The sequence below is a fragment of the Cadophora gregata genome (genome assembly GCF_030347475.1).
Source record: "Cadophora gregata isolate MNR1 chromosome Unknown scaffold_6, whole genome shotgun sequence".
Classification (NCBI taxonomy): Eukaryota; Fungi; Ascomycota; class Leotiomycetes; order Helotiales; family Ploettnerulaceae; genus Cadophora; species Cadophora gregata.
This window is the reverse complement of record NW_026695929.1, coordinates 102,025-123,086: the sequence shown is the minus strand read 5'-3', so window position 1 is coordinate 123,086 and position 21,062 is coordinate 102,025. Positions and strand designations below refer to the sequence as shown.

The window sequence follows — 21,062 nt, the reverse complement described above, 5'->3', positions numbered from 1 at the left end:
CATATCTTTGGATTGAAGCTTGATCTCTTGTGACATATGATCGAAAGAGTCTTGGACTGCTATTGACGTGATGAGCAGGTACCGCACACACGAATCTAGAGGAAGTTTAGCCACGTAACTGTTGTCTGGCTGTAGGGACGATGCTCACGTTTTACAGCCACTAGTGTCTACATCGAGCATCCTCTCTTCATCCCGATCCGGACCCAGAGTATCAACCAACACCTTTCGAATGGCTCCTTCCAGTCTCGATGCTTTGAACTTCCCGTCCTGCCAGCCTCGTTTCTGTTCAGAGAACACGTGCTTCGATAGCTCGCCGTACTTTTGGATTGCCTGCGGCACAGACAATCTCAAACGCCCGAGAAGGATGGCGATGAGACTGAATTGTCAGAATGCAATGATTCACCCTTCATCGTTGGTCGAAGAAGTAGAAGTCGATCAGGCTGTGAACCTACCCGCCAGTACTTGTACCGCAAATCAGGTCGAAATAATCAGCCGGTAGTGCAACCTCAGTCGAATTTGTAGCAAGCTGCACTCTATGCATGATGACTTCCAATATGTAGAGCTCTGAGAGCCCCCGGATACCTCCTCCATCTATGCCTATCAGTCAGGTACACCCGTAATTAAGGTCAGGGCAACAAGGCTACGCACCAAGTGACAGCAGCCTCAACGGAGGGCGAGCTACAGACCTCCGCTCCATAATCGAGATCTGACGAACGATGATGTAGTGTAGCAATATATATGTGGGACTATTCGAGGATGAGGATGAGGATGAGGATGGTCAAGGGACATCATGAGGTCAGGTTGTGGTTCAGCTGTGATGTTCATAGACTGCTTGGCGCTAGTGATGTTGGCTGTGCAGCTCGGGTGTTGGTCCAATGATGACTTTGTGTCACATCGAGGCAATTCTCAGCCTCAATGGAATGTCTCACATGCCTCTACAGTCTCGTCCATTCCCATTGGAGTAGATGGACTCTAGATCCGGGCAGGAAAGGAAGTACTCGAGAACTTCTGAAGCAGTTTCAAATCGAAAGAAGTCACTGGTTGGCTCTTTCATTCTTCTAGGATTAAAGGGGGCTTAGAAAGCAACCGCTTGTGTGTATCTTCCGTGAATACGAATCTCTGATATGAAGATGGTTTGATGTGAGGCAAGAATATATCTCAACGTCACCATAGCTAATGATAGCAAGTACATCCTCTCCTGTAAGCGAGCTATAGACCAGTAATTGCTTTCAGAGCCTGCGTTACCAATACAACAAGGATTAACTCCATTTCAAGTCCCAGCGGGCACAAGACATGATACTTCCATGTCTCGTTCGCCAATTGATTTCGAGCCACAAAACAAATGAACGCATGCCCTGCGAGAATGATCCCAGCCGAGCGAAAATCATGAAAAAAGCAATATACAAGTAGTACATACTGCTCCTGATTCATGATCACCGCCAACCAGACCCGCAACAGTTTGGGAACAAGTTGTTCTTTCTGCCGACGCATCGTCCCATACCCACGACTAGCCAAAGCCTCCTCCCAAGCAGGGAATATTTCTGCTCGCCGCACGAACTTTTCTCTTGCTGCGACATTGAATACAAAAATAAACAAAACGTACCACCACCATCGATCGGGCCGTACTGAGATGGCAAAATAGACAGCAGTGCAGAGGATGAAGAAAATCAGCCAGCTGGCCCGTTGAGGGGTGAGAAATACACCGTTGAGATCAAAGTCTCGGTAATCTGGACAGCGTGATTTGTGCCAGTGGAAACAACGCGGCGAAAGTTGATACCACGGGAAGAATTCGGAAAGTTTGCGCGGGAGGATATACCAGGGTGATAGCTCTGAAACGTCCGCAGGATCCTCTCCGTTGCGAGGTTTGATGATCTGGATATCCGGGAGATTTGGATGAGATTCAAGTTGATTGATGCCTCGAAGATCGAAGTCTGGCTCTAAGTGGAATTGAACGGTTCCGAGAATCTGGGCATAATAGTGTGGACCAAACGTGTGAAACGAAGGCAACGTACTAGACCTCCGCGACTGAATGATGCGCCTGAGAGTTTGATTTCGACCATGATGTCGCTTGGGTCTGTGATGGTGACTTTCCCGAAGTTGAAATTGTACAAATAGTTGGTCTGAGACATGAGAGATCCGAGAGTTTCTCTAACGTAGAGAAGTCTCTCCGGCGTTGCTTTGGTGTGTTCTACCAGATTGCGCAACTTTGGTACGTGGCGTTTCCATGAGTAAACAGAGATCTCCAGATCAGCCTCATTCCATTTATCATGAAATTTAGCTACTGAGATGGTGAGGTAGTACCCGAACAGAGGAGATACCGGCAACACATCAAGAAACCAGATTCGAGCCGAAGTGTTTGTCATTAGGACTTGGCCTGGATGGGTGGACAGCCTGGTGATGTCAATACAGAAGATCCGTTTGTACCAAGATAGAATAGTCACCACGATAGAGGACTCGTCCATGGACGTCTGTATGGAAAAGAAGAATATCACGGCGTAAACGGCGTCATCGACCCCGCCACAGAATTACTGCTGAAGGTATCTCCAGGCTGAACTTTCAATGTAATCAGCATGTTCAGATAAGCACTAATCTTAGCATCGCATCCCTCTATGTTAACGGATTTCGGATCAGCACCAGCCTGGAGCAGCAGTTCAACAACTTCTAGAGGACGAAGATGATCCAAGCTCGATATTAATGCCGAGCGTTGGACCACGACTTTCAACGCCGGGTCATGAAGTTTCTCGGGAAAGTACTCGGAGCAAATCTTAACCAAGTCCAAGGAAGAAAACCATGCTGTATGCAGCGGGTTCGATTTGTTGACATCTATGGCATTTGGATCGGCTCCTGCGCGAAGCAATGCTTTTACGGAAGCGATATCTCCACTTCCGGCAGCGTGATGCAGAGGTGTTCTTTGGTGCGAGTTCTTTGCAAGTGCTAGTCGAGGATCTTGCTTCAGGAGCAATTCCAGACAAGCTGCGCTGCCTGGTACTGCACCATTGGCGGCAGTATGTGCAGCGGTGTTTTGCATGCTGTCCAGAATTCGATGCCAGATATTCGCACCATGTTTTATGAGAGCCTCTGACATCTTCGCATCGCCATTCGAAGCGGCAAAGACCAGAGCAGTATAATGGTTCGACATTGGTGAAGACATCAGTGCTTCTGTATCCGCACCTGCAGCCAGGATAAGTTGCGCACATTCGTGATGGCTGTGTACCACAGCTGCGTGGAGCGGGGTATGGCCGTCATTGCTCTTCTCATTCGGATTTGCGCCGATCGCTAAGAGTGCCTTCACAACAGTTGCGTTTCCAATCCGACAGGCAGCTGTCAAGTAGCCAAAACCTCTTGTACTCTTGTAAGCTTTCATTTCAAGCAGTGTCTGTGGAGCCCACAACGTGGAAGCCTTCAGTGTGAGAAGCACGAACTCTTTCAAGTCAGACTTCGTCATCCCTGACCAATCATGGTTCAACGGCCAGGGATCATCATTTGCTGAAGCATTCCCATTCCTACTATCCGTCATGTTTGATAGCGCTTGATGTGATTGAAACAAGAGCTTCGAGAAGTCACTGTCGTTCTGCTCCAGGGACGGATCGGTTCCCTTCACTGCCGCCAAATCTGGCCGCATGGTCCTCAATGTTCGATATATTGCAAGCATGCGATGCGATGAGATTTTATCATTTTTCAAAGCCTCCTGAACTTGTTTGATCAGGTTTTCTTGGATAATGCTCGGCAGACTGGGAAATACACGGCGAATGAAAGATGCGTTGTGAAGCGAGAAGTTTATTATTTTGGACTCGTCAACCTGAAAGCAGTTAGTAAATAGACGCTTACTAAGTAGACGGCAGTACCTCATGTGATAGATCTCTTCGGAAAGGGTTGATGGCAATTTCCCATAGATTGTTGTGGGGCTCATTGTTTTGCTTTCTGTCCACTGATCATCAATGACAGTTCCGAATTCTAGACAGGACAACACTCACAAGATCGATTCTCTGACTTTTGCTAACGACTTTCTCCTTTTGGAAGGCTCATATTGTAAGCATTCTTCAAGAATGGGAATAAACTTTTCCAGCCACGGATACTCAGGCGTCAGCGGCTTCAGATCCGAGACCATGGTCTTCGATGTTTCCGAATCTCTGTCCATGGTCGGTAGTCTGCCAAGTATGACGAACATGACGACCAAAGCAAACGAGTAGATATCCTGTGGTGATTCTTTCCTGTACTCCTGGAATGATTCAGGTACATTGTATTGAAGTTCAGGCGCTGCCCACGCGGGTGTACTTCCTCGAGGCGAATCCTCACTAAACAGACTACCACTAAATCCAAAGTCACATATCTTGGCTTTTAGTCCATGGACACGATCAGTGGTTTTGAATATGAGGATATTGTCGGGCTTGATGTCTCCATGAATCACACCGTAGACATGAAGTACTGAAATTCCATCCGCGATATCACCGATGATATCTGCGACCTGGTCGGAGGGCAGCTTTGCCGGACTGAAGCGAGTGAGGCGTGTCAAGTCCGGATACTGTTCGCAAGCAGGTTCGACTATGAGAAATGGATATAGATCGTCACTTGTCTCGTCAAAAGATATTCCTTTGCGCTGCACGATGTTTGGGTGTTCGCAGAGTGGCTGGTGTGACATGATTTGGAGCTCGAAATACAGATCATTCAACCACTTATCACTGACACCTTCAACATGACCTTGGCCTCGAGGGTTTCTGTTTGCATCTCGGCTCTGAACTTGTTTCACAGCAACGAGTTCGTTCTTCAAGGTGGCCATGCATACCTGCATGGCGGCCCCTGACCCGATAGACTTGCTTTGACTAATCGTAAAGTCCAGGTCTTCATAATTGATGATCGGTATGCTCCTGAGAGCGATGAACTTGACAAAATGGACATAGTCAAATGAAGAATCGATAACTTCTCCGTTAATTACTGGCGACTCAGCGGGCAGAGGGATTTCCGAATCATTGAAGTTGAGGGCCGGTCGGCGCTGCCAGTAGTCGGAAGCGAAGTTGTCTTCGGCGTTTCCGTCAGCCATCGCTTCCGCACATATCGGGCCTCAGAGTTGAAAAGAAAAACCGTAGAGCACGGAAAGATAGCTTGCGAACGTCATGGTGAGAATGATCAGTTGGTGTGGTCCAAGGAGAAGCTTTTCAGCTGAAGTTGCTAGACCTGAATAGGCTAGCTGTGGGCTTATTGTTATGCGCCAAGTTCTCGACATATCCTGACCTCGCGTTGACAACGATACACCTTCAGCTTCGATATTCCAGCGATCATAGGGATTGCTCGTTGATACGTGGGTGTACGCGTCGCTGCCTTCAGAAGTTACACAAGCAGAGCGTTCAGAGAACAAGATCAAAATGTCGGACCATATGATGAGCATCGTGTCCCTCACGGCAGGTTTGCCTGGGCTGATCGAGACATGTATTCATGGAGGAGAGTTCTTCGTCTCCAGACTTGACACCTACCGCCAAGCCGATCAGCGTATTGCCGAGTTCCTCCAAATGTTTTCTCTTCACTGGGATTTTCAACGAGATGCCCTTAAGAAGCTAGCGAGTCTCGAGCCAAGGCTGGATGAGGACGTGAAGCAGAGATTCATACAAGTTCTTGAGAGCCTTCGACGCCTGCTTGAGAAAGCATCAAGCACCATATCAAAATACACTATACCGACATCGGTCGCGGCTGGCCCGTCAGCTGTCCAGAAACTCCGATATGCACTACTTGAAGAGAAGGTCCTGGCAACTCTCGAAAAAGAGATCACAGCGTGGGAGAATCGATTCTTGATGCGCTTGACTGTCCTTGTTGATATGGGATCCGTGGATTCAACCACAACACTGGCAAGTGGATCCAAGAACGCAAAGGTAAACATGCGGGTGCCGCTTCTACGATTGAAGGATGGATCGTCCGTGGAGGTGCTCCAGAGCCCTGGGGAGCTACGTTCTTTCGAAAAGGAAAATACCACTTCCGGGATTTATCAAACGAGTGATCCTACTGTCTTAGTGGAATTGTACGAAGCTCAATACTCGGACGACCCGAAACAGCGAGTCGAAGACCTAGCTGGATCTTTATGTGCTGCCGAGCCAGACCTGATGCACATAATGCCTTGCATGGGATACATGAAGTCTGGTTTCGGAGTTTCTAAACCTGGACTGCTGTTCAGATATCCTGTATCCACGCAAGGAATGAAGCCGAGGTCACTCCGTAGTCTCTTGTTAGAGCCAAGTATCAAGCATCCACTGGAAGATAGGGTACGCATGGCACTGGAGTTGGCGACTGCTGTCTGGTATATACACTCTGGCGGATTCGTACACAAATGCATACGGCCGGAAACGATCTTGGTATTCGTTGAAGAAGCAGACTCCTCTCTGCCACCGGACTCATCGTATTCAAAATACCCCTGGAAACTCGGTCCTTCATTCCTCGCTGGCTTCACCCGTTTCCGAAGTGATGATCGAGCCTTCGAGTCTGGTCGCAATGAAGACAGCGAAGTATCACGCTATTGCTACCGGCACCCACGGCGATGGGGAATCGTTGCCCAGGAAAAATTCTCGATGTTACACGATATCTACAGCTTAGGGGTTATACTACTTGAGATTGGTTTGTGGAACTCTCTCCTGGAGTGGAAAAACTCACAGGATAAATTACCGCTTGGTCTAGCTGCACTGCTAAGAGGATATACCCTGGAGCAAGTGACAACAGACCCATCGTTAGTCAGAACAAGACTCATTGATACGGCAAAGAGGCAGCTCCCAAGGGTCATGGGAAGTAAATATACGGCTGTGGTAGTTTCATGCTTGTCATGCGTTGAGGGTGGTTTGACGACTTCCTCAAAAGGGCTTGCTGATCGAAACCCCGCACTTGCATACATGGAAGCTGTTGTGGAAAGGTTGGAAGAGATTGAATTATGAATCAGATATCCTCGCGTATACGTTTTCCTCAATCATACTAAATAGCATTGGCATAGCATCCCCCATCACCAATTTCGACTTTCGCCACTGGTCGTCCCACGACTCCCTCCATTTCCGTGAGGTTCATGACCTGCCAGATCTCAACATATCCCCTCGGGAAATCCGACAAAGCCATCCATTCATCACTGAACGGTGCTGGAGATACTTGATTTGCAATGCCGCCTGTTGTAGTTGTCGGCTCCATAAACAGCAACTCCCCGATCTTTCCGTCGGAGCGAAGCTCAAAACAAGATATGTAACCCACATAATCAGTGCCGCTGTTGGCCCTCGCGGATGCCCAGAGTAGTCTGTTCCTATGTGATAACACCACTTCTGCAGACCAGTAGCCCGAAGAATTCTTGCCTGGAATAATTTGTCAATACTCTGCGCTCTAGTGGATGAGCTTTTCAGACATGCCTTCCGGGAGCAGTGAGAATACCTGGACTTCCTTGCGCGGGGCACCAGCAGATATTCGAAATTGCAACTGATCCACTTCCATCGAAGCTTATTCTTGATCAAGAAGCTTGCCCCACGATTTGTATCCTTGGACCCTGAATATCAGATCTCGCTTAACTATAAATAACCTCGGCACTGAGAATCTATGCCTGCCAAGTCGACAGCTCAACTTCTGCCCCTGTTTAAAATTCTTCGTTGTCTAGCCATGACGTTGGATCGCCGGCAGAACAACAACATCGGATGAAAATACAGGATGGAAAACCGGGCCAAAAGAAAAATTAATGTGGTGCTATGGAGAGGGTGAAGTATACATCTCCATTGTCTTTCCTTCGTCGTGTCTCCTTTTTCTCGTTACACAGCTTTTCTACTCTTCTGTGAACCCCCCTCAATCTATCGTGGCTTTCATCAACACATTCGTTATATACCATACCCCTAATCATGAAGTCGATTTCACTCGCTCTAGCTCTCGCAGCCTTCCTCTCCACAGTCAATGCATACTGGTCTGGATTCAACGTTCAAGCAACCCTCGATAATGGCGCTTGCAAAACCCAAGCCGACTGGGAGAAAGACTTCAACACCATGAGATCACTACCTGGCGGATACACCAGCATGCGGGTCTACGCCTCATCAGACTGCAACACTCTCGCCAATGCCGTGCCCGCTGCCATTAAGACTGGTGGCACAATTCTCGTCGGCGTCTGGACGGAAGACACCGCCCATTTCGAAGCCGAGAAGGCAGCCCTGCTTAAGGCAGTACAAACATATGGATTCGGATGGATTGTCGCTGTTAGTGTTGGTAGCGAGGATCTATACAGAGGAGATACATCTGCCAGCACGCTGGCCCATCAAATCTACGATGTGAGGGGTATGCTGTCGACTGTCAAAGGATACAGCACAGCCGTGCAGGTTGGACATGTCGATACGTGGACGGCGTGGGTCAACGGCGCCAATGCAGATGTTATCCGAGCCTGCGATTTCGTCGGTACGGATGGTTATCCATACTTTGAGAATACCAAGACCAACGGTATCGATCAGAGCTACAACCTGTTCTGGAACTCTGTTCAACAGGTCCGGGAAGTCGTCAATACTGTCAAATCCGGAACATGGGTTTGGGTTGCGGAGAGCGGATGGCCTACTTCTGGACCTACGGAGAACAAGGCTGTGGCAAATGTTGCGAATGCTCAGCAGTATTGGAGGACGGTTGCGTGCTCTGCCTTCAAGTCTGGGCATACTTTCTGGTACTCGCTGCAAGACTTTGCTGCTAGTCCTTCGTTTGGTGTTGTTGATGCCAATTACAAGCCTCTTTACAACTTGGCCTGTTAGGACAGGTCGATGATGCTGAAGGCCACGCTGGCGATGTGGGGTGCTCACCAGGGACGATTATGAGATGTTAATGATAATGTTAATTCACGAGGCGCCCACTTTTGCTCGCTTCTGTTCATTTGCGAGATTTGTGCTTACTTAGTTGAAGCAATGCCCTCATTATTGTTATTATCCGCTCAACCGTCGCTCAAGCGGGTATATGTTAGTGGATTCAACGGATATATATGAATCACCAAGTGGTTGATCAATCTGTGACTGGTCCATTGCCACAACTGGGCAGATCAGCAGATTCCATTCAAAAGAAGAGGTTAAATGTCGTCAAGATACCTGAAATTATTTCTGCCAGCTGGTACAGAAGGGTCAGACGATTAATCATGCTAGTGCGGAGTGTGAGATGGCATTTAGCTGAGCTGAAAGGGATGAGGATCAACGATGGAGGTCCTAAACAACATGATCTCCCATTCAACGCATAGGTACTGTGATTGTCTTTCATATCCTTCTCGAACCTCTGCTAACCAGAGTATCCGTCTCCGAAATAGCATCCGGATGACCGCCAGCTTGTGACTGCGTCCATCTCCCAACAAACGCTCTTTTTTCAGGTGCCATATCTCCAGCAACGCTTCCAGCCACTGTATCCAAGTACGGGATCCCAGCGGGGCTATGTGCAACACCTCCTCCGGCAGGTAGAGCAGGTTTGACCTTTCGCGAACGTCTCCAATGACATAATATGACGACTAGTAGCACCAAGATCACAATCACTACTCCTACTCCGATCACCGCGTATTTCCAAGCATTCCCCTTGAAGATGCCCGAAGATTCCGTTCCCTTTGAAGTTCCGGGCGATCCAGGATCTGCACCGCTTGTGGGGCCTGATGCAGCACCCTGAGTCTTTGTGGCAGCCACATTCTGCTGGGTGATGGATGTCTTCGGGGCTGTTGGAGATGGGTCTTCAGTCTGAACAGCAGCTTCATTAGTTGGCGTAACAAATACAGTCACGTCATCGGACGCCGTTCCACAGCGATGGACGTAAGCAGGATTTAGATCTTGTGCGTCTGTGATTCGCATGTACCGAAAACATGATGGTGCTGGAGACTTGCTGTAACCCACTGTGTTAGTAGGAGCCGTAAATCAAAGCTGAAGATTTGACGTACCAGTGGAGTACGCTTATAGACGACAACGCACACATGTCACTATATGCGCCAGAGCAAATATCCAGACCACCATTCTTGTCAACGCAGGTCGCGATTATGCTCGTGCAGTCGACCTGGTTACAGCAAAGCCCGAGCTCTCCATCTGTAGTGAATTGAAAGCCTGCACCACAAGCGAGCGGAGAGTCTGGAAAAGAGGTAAGTCATTTTTCAAATGAAGTTTGAAGATGAGTACCTACTGATGTCGCCTCCTATGTAGCCATACGGGTTGGGTCCAGTATCATCTTGTCTGTATGCTAGCTGGGCAGCTGTCGGCGCCCTTGGCTTAGGAGTAATGAGTGGGTGGTCTGGTGCTGCGAATGCCAAATTCGTAAAACATAAAACGACAAGTTCCAACAGTATTGTTCGAACGAACATCATCTTCTCGTCTTTGTATAATATTTTGTGAGCTTGATCATGGAAGAAATGGTCAAGTGGGGCATATCTATGTGATCTTCTGATTCTTCTCTCCTAGCGGGAATGTCCCATCCCCTCGTCAGAGCCGCAGGGGCAAGCCACAACATCCTCTACGCTTTGAATTCACGCAAAGTTGGATTTGCCAAAGCGGAGGCGGTGCTCGAAACATGAGCTGAACTTCGAACAGCCACCAATGCACATAAAGGGGCGCATATTTATGCTTGGCATCGCTAAGCTTCTGCTGATATCTGGATGCGTTTCAGCCCCATCCGGCACAATATGGTTACACAGCATTCAGGATGGAGAAGCAATCAAATAATTGGCTGTGATAGCGCTACACTTTGTGCTCAATTGCGCATGGTGGACGTCAACAAAAAGACGCCTTGAGTTGCATCCCTTATTTTGATACCAAAAGGATCCGTGGGCGGAGGTGCTTCCTGAGGATTGGGCATACTGCCGGCTCAAACAGTGAAACCCAGAGGATCGAAGTGCAAAAAGCAATATGCTTCAGGTAGCGACAAATCTTGCAGCGGACCTGACGGCTTGCATTAATCTTCCGCATGTCATGTATAGCATTCGCGTTTCTTCGACCCCTTACCCCTCCACACAATTGTCCAAAAAAGAAAGAAAGAAAAAGGGTCTCACGTAGCTTCGTCTGGGCATACCAGCTGGGCAGAACTCCTCAATTATTCAACAAACCTCTTTCAAGACGGAAATTTGTATCCACAACAAACTCCAGAATTTAGTTCTTATCCAATTTTACTTTGGTTGAGAAATCGAACATGGCGCAAGAGCTCGAAGGAACAATGCCCAAGCGAGGACTACGACTCCTCTGCCTGGATGGCGGCGGGGTTCGCGGGCTCGCTTCGCTTTTCATGTTGAAGCAAATTCTATCTCATGTCGGGAATCCGAATCCTTACGAGTTCTTCGACATGATAGCTGGAACCAGCACTGGTGGGTAAGAGTTTCCACCTTCCAGAATTACCCAAAGATGCTGAATAAGAAGTCTGATTGCAATCATGCTTGGTCGTTTGCATATGAGCGTCGATGAATGCATCATGCATTACGCGAATATCATGGATGACATCTTCAAGAAGAAGCGACTTCTTCCGTTCAGTGTGCGCACAGGGCAGATTTCCTCTCGATATGCGACAGATGTCCTCGAGGAACACATCAAAAAGATCATAGAAAAGTCTGGTAAGCCAAGGGAGGAGAGAATGAAAGAGTCAAACCCAAGATGCAAAGTGTAAGATGGAGTCCATACCTTCAGTCTCTAACTCTCACTGACATTTGTAGCTTCGTCGTTGCTTTAGGTAGCGAAAGTAACACTGTATCCCACTTCACCAACTATGCAAAACCGCATGAGCAGAGTCAACTCCTCGTAGATGTCAAGATATGGGAAGCCGCTCGGGCAACAGCCTCGGCGCCAACATTCTTCGACCCTATCAAGATCTCATGTAATGGCTTCACCGAAACCTTCGTCGACGGTGCACTCGGCCACAACAATCCCGTCAACCAGCTCTGGATGGAAGCCGCAGAAGAATTCGGAGATCCGCTAGAGCCCAAAATCCAGTGCATTGTCTCTCTTGGAACTGGGAGGCCTGCCTTGAAAGAGATCGGGACTTCTATGAAAAGCTTTGGAGAAACGCTCCTGGCGATTGCGGTCCAGACTCAGCGGACAGCAATCATTTTCCACAGAATGCACAAGACTCTTGCCGATAATGGAGGCTACTTTCGCTTTAATCTTCCAGATTTGCAAGAAGTGGGATTGTATGAGGCGAAGAAAAGAGGCCTGATACAACAGAGATGTCGTGATCATGGGCAAGACCCAGATGTGGAGGATGCGATGAAGAGATTCAAGAAATCTGTTACGGTTGGAAGATGTTAGTTTGCTCTACTGAATTTCATCAAAATGATCCCGTTCATATGTTTCTAGCATGTTTACTTGTATTGTGTTTCCTTGTCACTGAAGAGACCAACATTTATGCCACGTTCTGTGGATTTTGCTGACTGTTTGAAGCTTCCGTCAAGCCCAAACAATACGATGCGCCCACACTAGAGAGCGGTATCACATTTTCAGCCCTGGACAGAACCCCTCGTCACATGAATCCCGGTGCTACAAGTTACTGGAATCACTTGACTCTCGAGGGCTATCAAATATATGAGAAAATATACGAGCAATGCAGACTGCCGAAGAAAACCGAAGGAATGGTGCACAGTACGAAATCACTCATCGGAAGCCAATTTAGCTATAGCTAACGGACGAGCAGTCAAATCTTTCCTTCATCAAATCGCCAGATCAAAAGTCATACCAGAATTCACCGCAATCGAGACCTGGCGACGGCTTCTGGGCCCAGAACAACGCTCCGGACCAGACATCCTTGGAACAGCACACCCCAAGGCCTTCGTCATGGCAGTCCTCTACATGCTTCACGTTGAGCATTCATTCAATTCCATGAAGCCTAATCTTCCCGATGGAGAAATTGGTGTTGACAAGAACAGAAGAGAGGCACTGAAGAGGTTTACCAAGTGGATACCTTGTAAGTGTCAGGAGCTGTGTGGGAATGAATGGAACTTTGCGAATGATGTCGGATTACCGAGGGGTAATGATGAGAAGTGTAAGATTGTGAAATTTCTTGCGCAGTGAGTGCTACAGAATTTGTTCAGATCGAAGGAGCTCGCGTGGTTGAACGCAATGCATGATAGCTGGAAGCGTGTCTGAATGAGAATCAGATGATAGAAATAGTGAGAAGTCTTGAAGAAATGATTCTTGTTGCTGGAGATCAACATCTGACCTTGATGCTCAGAGTCTAGCTTCTAGCTCCTGACGTAAGAGTGGCCCACTGACGGTTGAGTGAGCCTCCTCATTAGTATCTCGCTACTGTAGTAGTGGACCCCATAAACTCCACTGCCGAGGTGTTTTCGAACCGACCTCCCTCATATTCACAACATGATATTTTGGTTAGACATCTCAAATCGAGGTTACACTCATCATTAACTTTCTCTCCTGTGTGTAACACAAATACTCGTCGCATCCGTTCTATTCATCCTCGCTCCTGGCGCATGTTTGTTTTCAAGTCTGTCTGATTGTTGAACACAGATTAGTCTCAGACAAGAATACTTAGTTCGACAGTCAAATTGCTATTTACAAAGTTGAAATCTTCTGGATTCTCCCAAAGATATTGTTATACTGGTTATCATGGATCCGTGCTTGTTAGGTGGATTTGTTGACTCGCTAAGAAAAGTGGGGAGACTGTGGGGAAGGCGATCACATGGTTGTTTGCCACTCTCTGATCTCCAATTCCACGCCTCCAACATATACGCTAAGCTCTCTCTGCTGACGGCTACAAAAATCTTAATGTTTCATAAAATACGACTTTTCATGTGTTTCTGGTTTCTTGCATGCTCTTATCCTACTCCACTCTTAGCGCCGGACAATCAGGGTTCAAACGAGCCGAGGCTTTATTTTAGCGAAACTTAGCATGCTACTATTATCCAATACAGCGTCACTGCGTCACTGCGAGATATAATCTGTACTTATCTTCTCCCTTCAAAACTCAGCCGTTAGAGGGAAATCTTCTGATTTTTATCGACATTTGCGGCAACAGACAAAAACAAGATGACCACGAACGTTCCCGAGCCTAGGCACCAGCCAGCGCAAAATTACAAATACGGTTAGTCTATGATGAGTCATGATCACTACGAACCTGGTAACACAATGATATAAATATATAAATACACATTCATTTATCGCAGCTTCAGATAATGCAACATGGCGACCAATGAGGTGAAGATGTCTTCCCGTCCAAGCACCCAACTGAAGACTCCCAAGGGCACTCGTGACTGGACTAGCTCAGATCTGATTCTGCGTGACCATGTATTGTGAGTAGGAGACGAGGTGGTCGTCTTGGTCGAAAGTTCTGTCTAACTCATCAACAGTCAGACAGCCAGCGAAGTCTTCAAACGCCACGGTGGCACCCCCTTAGATACGCCCGTCTTCGAGCTTAAAGCAATTCTCGCGGAAAAGTACGGCGAGGATGCGCGCCTCATGTACGATCTGGCTGACCAAGGTGGTGAAATCTGCTCTCTGCGATTCGACCTAACGGTCCCATTTGCTCGATGGCTGGCTATGAACAACGTGTCGCAGATCAAGCGCTACCAGATCGCCAAAGTCTACCGGCGAGACCAGCCAGCGATAGCCCGAGGCAGATTGCGCGAGTTCTACCAATGCGATTTCGACATTGCGGGACTCTACGACCCTATGATCGCTGACGCCGAAGTCCTACGCGTCGTTGTTGAGGTTTTTGAGGCGCTTCATCTAGACATAACTATAAAGGTCAACCACAGACGGATTCTGGACGGCTTGTTTGCAGTTGCAGGAGTTCCGGACGAAAAGATACGCTCCATCAGCTCCTCAGTTGACAAATTAGACAAGATACCATGGGCCGACGTCAAGAAAGAGATGGTTGATGAGAAAAGCATATCGGATGAAATCGCGGACAAGATCGGGGAATACGTGACACACAGCGGTGATATACGCGAGATGTTACAATTTCTGAAGTCGGACGCGAAACTGAGCGCAAATGAGAATGTGAAGGCTGGCATCGATGACATGAGTCTTCTTATCACCTATCTGGAGGCATTTGGCGTTGTCAGTGATGTCTCTTTTGACCTTTCGCTCGCTCGCGGGCTAGACTACTACACAGGTCTGATATTCGAGGTCATCAACAAACCACAAAAAAGCAATGGAGGCGGTGTTCCTGACAGGAGCGACAGCCAGTCCATCCAGGTTGGTAGCATTGCCGCAGGCGGGCGCTACGACACCCTGGTTGGTATGTACGCGAAGAACCCTATCCCGTGTGTCGGCATATCGTTTGGAGTGGATCGAATCTTCACAGTCCTGAACTCACAGCCCAAGGAAAACCTTACCCACAAGGTCGATGTTTATGTCATGGCGTTTGGCAGCAAGAATTCTGATGGACTGCTGCTTGAACGCATGTCGGTGGCTCGCCAACTCTGGAACGCTGGCATATCAGCTGAATTTGCTGCAAAGGTGAAACCCAGATTTGACAAGCAGGTCACAGCGGCGAAGGATCTACGCCTTGCTGTAATTCTCGGCGAGGACGAACTAGCAGCTGGTCAAGTCCGGTTGAAGGCGTTGAAAGGAAGCGACGATGATACAGCCTCGAAGGACCGCGGGCAGCTTGTGTCCAGAGGGGATTTAGTTGAAGAAGTCAAGAAGTTACTCGCATAAAAATACGATTGTCATTGGCTTCCAGCACGGAGACTCTGTGGTGATATCTACTCAGTTACCTGATGATATACTTCGTGTTGTCCTGGATAATAACCCCATGATAGCTCTCTGCTTGCCACCCACTCACCAATATCGATGAATCGGGCAACTCAATGGTAATTCAACGAGCCAATACAATTCACAGTCTATTCTCTGACAATGCAATAATGGCCGAATTGTGTTTCAACCACAATACTGAGCCACTACGGTAAGAATGGCCTGGAGCTGGCGAGATAGGCTGTTATCAAGGGTGAAGCAATAATTGTACATTCGGTTGATCATCGTGAATCTCAACAATCAAGCCAATAATTATAGCGTAAGATTATCAAGATTGAGGGTTACATGCGTTTAGTTTACTTCCAAGAAGAAGGGTAGAATAGGTGGGTATTGACCCACGAACAATGTTCTTTGATCCTTTTTGTACAGTTATTAGTAATGAAGCAATCGCGTAGTATTACCTGGTAACAGGTCATGTCAAGGATCTTGCTCTGAGTATCGCTCGTTACGAGCTATAGGATAAGGGCTCGAAGAGAGCTGCCAGATTTCTGCTACCTTATTTCAAGATTACACCCTCGGAATGAAACACGAGTTGCTGTTGAGGTTACAAGAAATGCCGGCAAAGGCGCTTGGACCTGCTCCGGAATAAGTTCCAGTGAAACTCGTGAAGACTGGTGGAGTAACAGATTTGAGGTTTAGCTGAAGTAGATTAGGTAAAACTGAGAGAAATCACAACATATGATGATAGGGTTACTCATGCTTGAGATAATCTAAACGTTCAGGCCAACTGCTCAGTGTGATCAGCTAGATTACTCAGACTAAGACAAGAGTGAATGGCGCCTGCACAGAGGGGCAACCGTATGACCCTAAAGTGAGGCACAATAGAGAGATGTAGAATAAATTGATGATATTCGTGTACATATTGATTGCTACTCAGCAATATATCTCGATTCAACAGTCACCAACTCCCTCCCCTTCCTTACAGCAAACTCACAAGACCCACTACTTCGTTTCAGACCCGTATCAGCACCCTCCGAGAAATCATTTAATTCGACCACAACTATCCCTTCTGGCAAAAGCTCGTTCTCATGAAGCCATTTGAATATCTTTTTGCATCTTTTTGCGCAGGATAAGCGCTTATTTGGCTTCCACGTTTCGAAATTCGTGAACGAGGGCGAGCTGAAAGGTGGTGCTTTATGGTTGGCAAAGTCGAACGTGAGATGGATTCGCGACGCAAGGATTCCGTTTGTAGGATGGGTTTGTGAAAGTGTGAACAGTGAAAGTTGCTGAGGCTCCGCGAGGGCGAGGGATGGAGAGCTATGAGAGAAGTATTGTGGATCCGGGAGAAGGAGATACTGGGTGCGTTGATAACTCGGCGACAGGCTGTGGTGTTTGGATTTGGTTCTTTCTTTGGCTAGGTTCAGACTCGATGATATCTTGTGACATGGGGTCCATAGAGGAGTCGGTATCTGTCTTATCGGATGATGAAGATATGGATACTCCTCTGGTTTCTCTTCGACGTCGTACCCTGAATCAAAAAGGTTTGCAGCTCCAGTTAACGAAGTAAATTTCTAGATTGCTTCAGAAGGTTGGCTATCCTGGCTGGTGCAGCCAACGTTACACCTGTATCACTCGTTTTTATTACCCCAGTCAGACTGCTGTCTACGATTATGGAACTTCATGGGCTCTACAAAAGATCTTGATGCCGGAACTGTGGATCCGCGGTACTTGTTTTATTGACTCGCTTAGAGAAAGGCGAGCTGCGCACGATTCTCTACCATTTTTGGGGACCCCACTTCATTTATTGGATGCGCAGGTTCAGGCCCGTCGGTTGATGCTTGTGGGATTCGGAATGTTTTTGCATTCTCCTTTCATATGTTTCCGGGGTTTTGCCTGCTCTCTCTACTTCGTGCTTAGCGCCGGAGTTGGATCAGCGTTCCAACGAGCCGAGGTTTAATTTTAGCGGATCCTAGCATGCCACTACTATCTAATACGGCGTCACTGTACGACGGTATCTTGATTCATATTCTTACTTGGAATCTCAGCTGATAAATTCAAATTTCAAAGTTAATATCGAGATTTGTGACATCAAACAGGATCTTTCCCCAGGTCATTCATACTTCCCAAAGCAAGATGACCACGAACATGCCGGAGACCAAGGCTCCAGCGGCAGCCATCCCAAAAGAAACATCATTTGACACCATACCTTACGATGCTCCACTAGATAATCTGAATACCGTCCTTCAAAAGCGAGGATTGACAACCGCAACCCTCCCAGCCTGGGCCAAGAAGAAATCCCAAGCAGGCTCCAATTCCAAGCATCTCACTGTCCCCACAGCGGATCTCCGAGGGAAGCGCGTGATCATCACCGGCAGTAACAGTGGTATCGGTCGCGAAGCTGCTCTACAAATGGCAGCATGGGGTGCAAATCTAGTTCTAGGATGTCGCCCAAATCCTCCTCCTCATGAATTGCACCCTGATGTGGTGGTCGAGGAGTGTATGCAAGCTGCCAAGAAAGCTGGAAACGTGATTGAAGCCGAATGGTGGCCCATCGACCATGCGGATTTGAAGACTGTGGATGCGTTTGCGCAGAGATGGTTGGCTACTGGTCATGAACTCGATATTTTATGCAGCAACATAGGAATGGGTGCGAAACGTCCTGTGCCAGAGGAACAGGCGAAGAAGGGCGAGAAGTATCGCAAGACGGTAGATGGATTTGAGGAGGTTCATTCGGTTCGTGATCTAGCTTTTCAGTACCAATGTCTTTGACAACTATGAACATTGTCTCTAGGTTAACTTCCTTGGACATGTCGAACTCATCTTAAATCTTCTCCCAGCCTTGGCTCGCGCGTCTGAGCCTCGCGTTGTCTGCACCACGTCATGCTTCCATTATCTCGGCAAGTTCGACATCCAAAACTGGAACGGCGAAAATGACGACGCTGGGATTGGCGGCGTTCAATTCTACCAGAATAGCAAATTGAGGTACCAGATCTGGCTTACCGAGCTGCAGCGTCGCCTACTTCTCCATCCGGAGTATCGTCACATCACCGTCATTGGGTGTCATCCGGGCTTTGTCAATTCTGGAATTTGGTATATGCCTGGAAAATCATGGGTGTCTTGGATTCAAGAGAAGGCCACGCAGTTCCTGGCATCGAGGGTGGGCATCAACTCTCAGCAGGGGAGCTTGGCTATACTTCACGTTGCGACAAGTCCGGAAGCTGGACCAGATCCTAAGGTACAGATTGTTGGCAAGGAGGGAGGAGGTGGTGGTGGTAGGTATTTCAATCGAATTTGGGAGGATGAGGCTATGCCACATTGTGAGGATGCTGACTGTCGGTCGAGAGTATGGCGGAAGGTGAATGACGAGTTGAAGCTAAGCGAGAAGGGTCTTCTAGACGTGCTTGGAGTTCTTGGGACCCTATGAATGTTTTGTTCGTAATTTGTGTGACATTTCGCTGTCGTGTTTCTGTATATAGTAATAATGATTTGGCCGTTCAGCAACCTGTCAAACTGTCATAAATATCATCTCACCTTCCCTCTGCTGGCTTAAGTCCACCACAAGCCATCAATAAGCGAGATCCCCCTAATAGTATACTTCTGTTCATTCTCCATGAACTCACGATAGCTTGACATCTTCCAACTTTCATACCTGGTCAACATTCATTGTTCTTCACTCCTGTTCGCTCAAAGGCTTCCGTCCATACACAACAACATACGGGTAATACGCATGCTGTTTCCTATTCTTAATATCCTTCCTCACACCCGCAAAGAAAACCGTCGACTCCTCCACCGACCACCCTAACCCCTTCTGAAATACCCTCGTACTAATCCCCTCCAAATTTGACGTGAGGTTCTCCTGCTCAAAAGCTCCCACCAACCTCAGCCTCGGATCTTTCGCCCACGGACTAGTCGGCATCTTGAAAATGGTCTCGGTGACGCCTTCGAATCCGGCTTCTTCGAACCATCTCTTGTAGTGGATGGGGTCTTCCAGGGGAGTGCCGAATGCGGTTGCGGCGGCGCGGAGGAGGCGATCGTATTCTTTGAACTGGCTGGTTTCCGGCATGGTGCCGTCGTCGCAGTGGATTGTGCCGTTGATGTTTTGGAATTCGAGCCATCCGCCTGGCTTCAGATGTCTGCACTGGACGTAAGTGTGATGAGTCTTGTAGTGGTGAGGGTGGAGACCTACTTGTAACATTGCTTGATCAAGCGTGGAAAGTCTCGTATACAGAGGAGAAGATCTCGGGAGAAGATGTAGTCGAAACTGTTTAGCTGCCAAGTCCATGTTTGCTCGATGTCATCGATTTCGAAATGACAATTTGGAGCAGTCCTAGTATCCAAGTCAACGCTCTGAAGGTGTATCTTGTTCAATAGACTCACCATTTGGGCTGAATTGGTGCAATATCGACACCGGTCACCTGCTCCTTGTCAGAACTGTCTCAATAAGAAAAGTAGATAACTTGCATCTGCTGATGGGTTTGCATCGGCAAAGTCAATACTCCAGATTCCTAGAAGAGAGGTCAGCCCGGATCGTCCGCTGTTGACGACTTGGTGGATTTACCTGTACCGCATGCTAGGTCCAGCACTTTGTGTGGATTCTCTGGGATTGGCGCAATCCATCGTTTCTTGTCTAGCAGAATGAAGTATTTCGCATGCGCCATATCAATTCTGTCCATTTCTTGTTCATCCATGGGTGCGCCATATTCTTGTCAAAGCACATGTAAGCCTATTTTCATCTCCATATCAAAAATATCATTTGTCTAACCTTCTTTGCCGTATGATGCATACGTCCTTCCATTTTCTTCGACTCCTTGTATGATACTCGAAGAAAGAGAAGCTAAGGAGCTTTCTCCGCCCGTGTCGGCTCCCTAGATGAAAGTCAAAAACAGGTCGTAAGCCGAAGCACATGTCAGCTCCGTACCTCATCACTGAACTCATCATCATCTACTGCCTCGATAACATCAGTCGGCTGCTCGACCGCTTCCGTGTTCTCTTCAGCAGTCATTTGAAACCGGACAAGCACTTAATATATTTCAAGATGTCCTAAATATCGAAAACGTGGCGCATCAGCTAGATCAGGGAGGAAGAAGATGCGACTTTAAATGTGCCGTTTAATTAAGTGGAGGGATGTGCCTGCGGGGCGGAGTGACGGCACGGCATTCTCTGCAAGCAAGGGTATGTCCGAATCGATACAGGCCACGATATATCAGCGATTGGTGAAGGTGCACGACAAAAAGCAGTAAGTGGACTGCCGTCCCTGGTTGCGTCCGGATCAGACCGCTGCCATTTTCCTAGTGGTTCTGTCACAACGTGGCGTGACGAACCGTAAGCTTCGGAGAACTTCAATTGGCGGTTCGAGGACAATGTTCAACGCTATCCACTTGGCAGTCTTAGATTGCTTTTGATAGACATGCATGCTTGTCTTATACATCCTCATTGGGACAA

The 21,062-nt window shown here is 47.8% G+C and overlaps 11 protein-coding genes across 11 annotated transcripts; 5 read left to right on the top strand and 6 right to left on the bottom strand.

The window, feature by feature from the left end:
* Nucleotides 1-144: 144 nt before the first annotated feature.
* On the bottom strand, nt 145-541 carry ONS95_011862 (uncharacterized protein; the record flags this gene model as incomplete). The annotated part of the gene is made up of 2 exons (XM_058505461.1): nt 145-376; nt 453-541. The coding sequence occupies 2 exons, from the start codon at nt 539-541 to the stop codon at nt 145-147; spliced, it is 321 nt and encodes a 106-aa protein (XP_058357981.1).
* Nucleotides 542-1,209: 668 nt separating this feature from the next.
* Nucleotides 1,210-2,462, bottom strand: ONS95_011861 (uncharacterized protein; the record flags this gene model as incomplete). Its single annotated transcript, XM_058505460.1, has 2 exons — nt 1,210-1,965; nt 2,013-2,462. The coding sequence occupies 2 exons, from the start codon at nt 2,460-2,462 to the stop codon at nt 1,210-1,212; spliced, it is 1,206 nt and encodes a 401-aa protein (XP_058357980.1).
* A 26-nt stretch (nt 2,463-2,488) lies between these two features.
* ONS95_011860 (uncharacterized protein) lies at nt 2,489-5,038 on the bottom strand (the record flags this gene model as incomplete). Its single annotated transcript, XM_058505459.1, has 3 exons — nt 2,489-3,799; nt 3,846-3,921; nt 3,975-5,038. The coding sequence occupies 3 exons, from the start codon at nt 5,036-5,038 to the stop codon at nt 2,489-2,491; spliced, it is 2,451 nt and encodes an 816-aa protein (XP_058357979.1).
* A 322-nt stretch (nt 5,039-5,360) lies between these two features.
* Nucleotides 5,361-6,908, top strand: ONS95_011859 (uncharacterized protein; the record flags this gene model as incomplete). The annotated part of the gene is made up of 1 exon (XM_058505458.1): nt 5,361-6,908. The coding sequence occupies one exon, from the start codon at nt 5,361-5,363 to the stop codon at nt 6,906-6,908; it is 1,548 nt and encodes a 515-aa protein (XP_058357978.1).
* A 37-nt stretch (nt 6,909-6,945) lies between these two features.
* On the bottom strand, nt 6,946-7,446 carry ONS95_011858 (uncharacterized protein; the record flags this gene model as incomplete). Its single annotated transcript, XM_058505457.1, has 2 exons — nt 6,946-7,310; nt 7,365-7,446. The coding sequence occupies 2 exons, from the start codon at nt 7,444-7,446 to the stop codon at nt 6,946-6,948; spliced, it is 447 nt and encodes a 148-aa protein (XP_058357977.1).
* A 395-nt stretch (nt 7,447-7,841) lies between these two features.
* Nucleotides 7,842-8,726, top strand: ONS95_011857 (uncharacterized protein; the record flags this gene model as incomplete). Its single annotated transcript, XM_058505456.1, has 1 exon — nt 7,842-8,726. One exon carries the CDS (start codon nt 7,842-7,844, stop codon nt 8,724-8,726), a length of 885 nt encoding a protein of 294 aa, XP_058357976.1.
* A 489-nt stretch (nt 8,727-9,215) lies between these two features.
* ONS95_011856 (uncharacterized protein) lies at nt 9,216-10,294 on the bottom strand (the record flags this gene model as incomplete). The annotated part of the gene is made up of 3 exons (XM_058505455.1): nt 9,216-9,822; nt 9,878-10,061; nt 10,114-10,294. 3 exons carry the CDS (start codon nt 10,292-10,294, stop codon nt 9,216-9,218), a joined length of 972 nt encoding a protein of 323 aa, XP_058357975.1.
* Nucleotides 10,295-11,349: 1,055 nt separating this feature from the next.
* Nucleotides 11,350-12,977, top strand: ONS95_011855 (uncharacterized protein; the record flags this gene model as incomplete). Its single annotated transcript, XM_058505454.1, has 4 exons — nt 11,350-11,576; nt 11,627-12,213; nt 12,351-12,548; nt 12,601-12,977. 4 exons carry the CDS (start codon nt 11,350-11,352, stop codon nt 12,975-12,977), a joined length of 1,389 nt encoding a protein of 462 aa, XP_058357974.1.
* A 390-nt stretch (nt 12,978-13,367) lies between these two features.
* Nucleotides 13,368-16,075, top strand: HTS1_2 (Cytoplasmic and mitochondrial histidine tRNA synthetase). Its single transcript, XM_058505453.1, has 4 exons — nt 13,368-13,863; nt 13,939-14,040; nt 14,093-14,212; nt 14,270-16,075. Exons 3-4 carry the CDS (start codon nt 14,103-14,105, stop codon nt 15,582-15,584), a joined length of 1,425 nt encoding a protein of 474 aa, XP_058357973.1. The 5' UTR covers nt 13,368-13,863; nt 13,939-14,040; nt 14,093-14,102; the 3' UTR covers nt 15,585-16,075.
* Nucleotides 16,076-17,544: 1,469 nt separating this feature from the next.
* Nucleotides 17,545-19,044, top strand: ONS95_011853 (uncharacterized protein; the record flags this gene model as incomplete). The annotated part of the gene is made up of 3 exons (XM_058505452.1): nt 17,545-17,631; nt 17,688-18,353; nt 18,412-19,044. Exons 2-3 carry the CDS (start codon nt 17,754-17,756, stop codon nt 19,042-19,044), a joined length of 1,233 nt encoding a protein of 410 aa, XP_058357972.1. The 5' UTR covers nt 17,545-17,631; nt 17,688-17,753.
* A 246-nt stretch (nt 19,045-19,290) lies between these two features.
* ONS95_011852 (uncharacterized protein) lies at nt 19,291-20,622 on the bottom strand (the record flags this gene model as incomplete). The annotated part of the gene is made up of 7 exons (XM_058505451.1): nt 19,291-19,753; nt 19,807-19,947; nt 19,998-20,035; nt 20,082-20,125; nt 20,179-20,322; nt 20,383-20,485; nt 20,539-20,622. The coding sequence occupies 7 exons, from the start codon at nt 20,620-20,622 to the stop codon at nt 19,291-19,293; spliced, it is 1,017 nt and encodes a 338-aa protein (XP_058357971.1).
* Between the last annotated feature and the right edge of the window lie 440 nt (nt 20,623-21,062).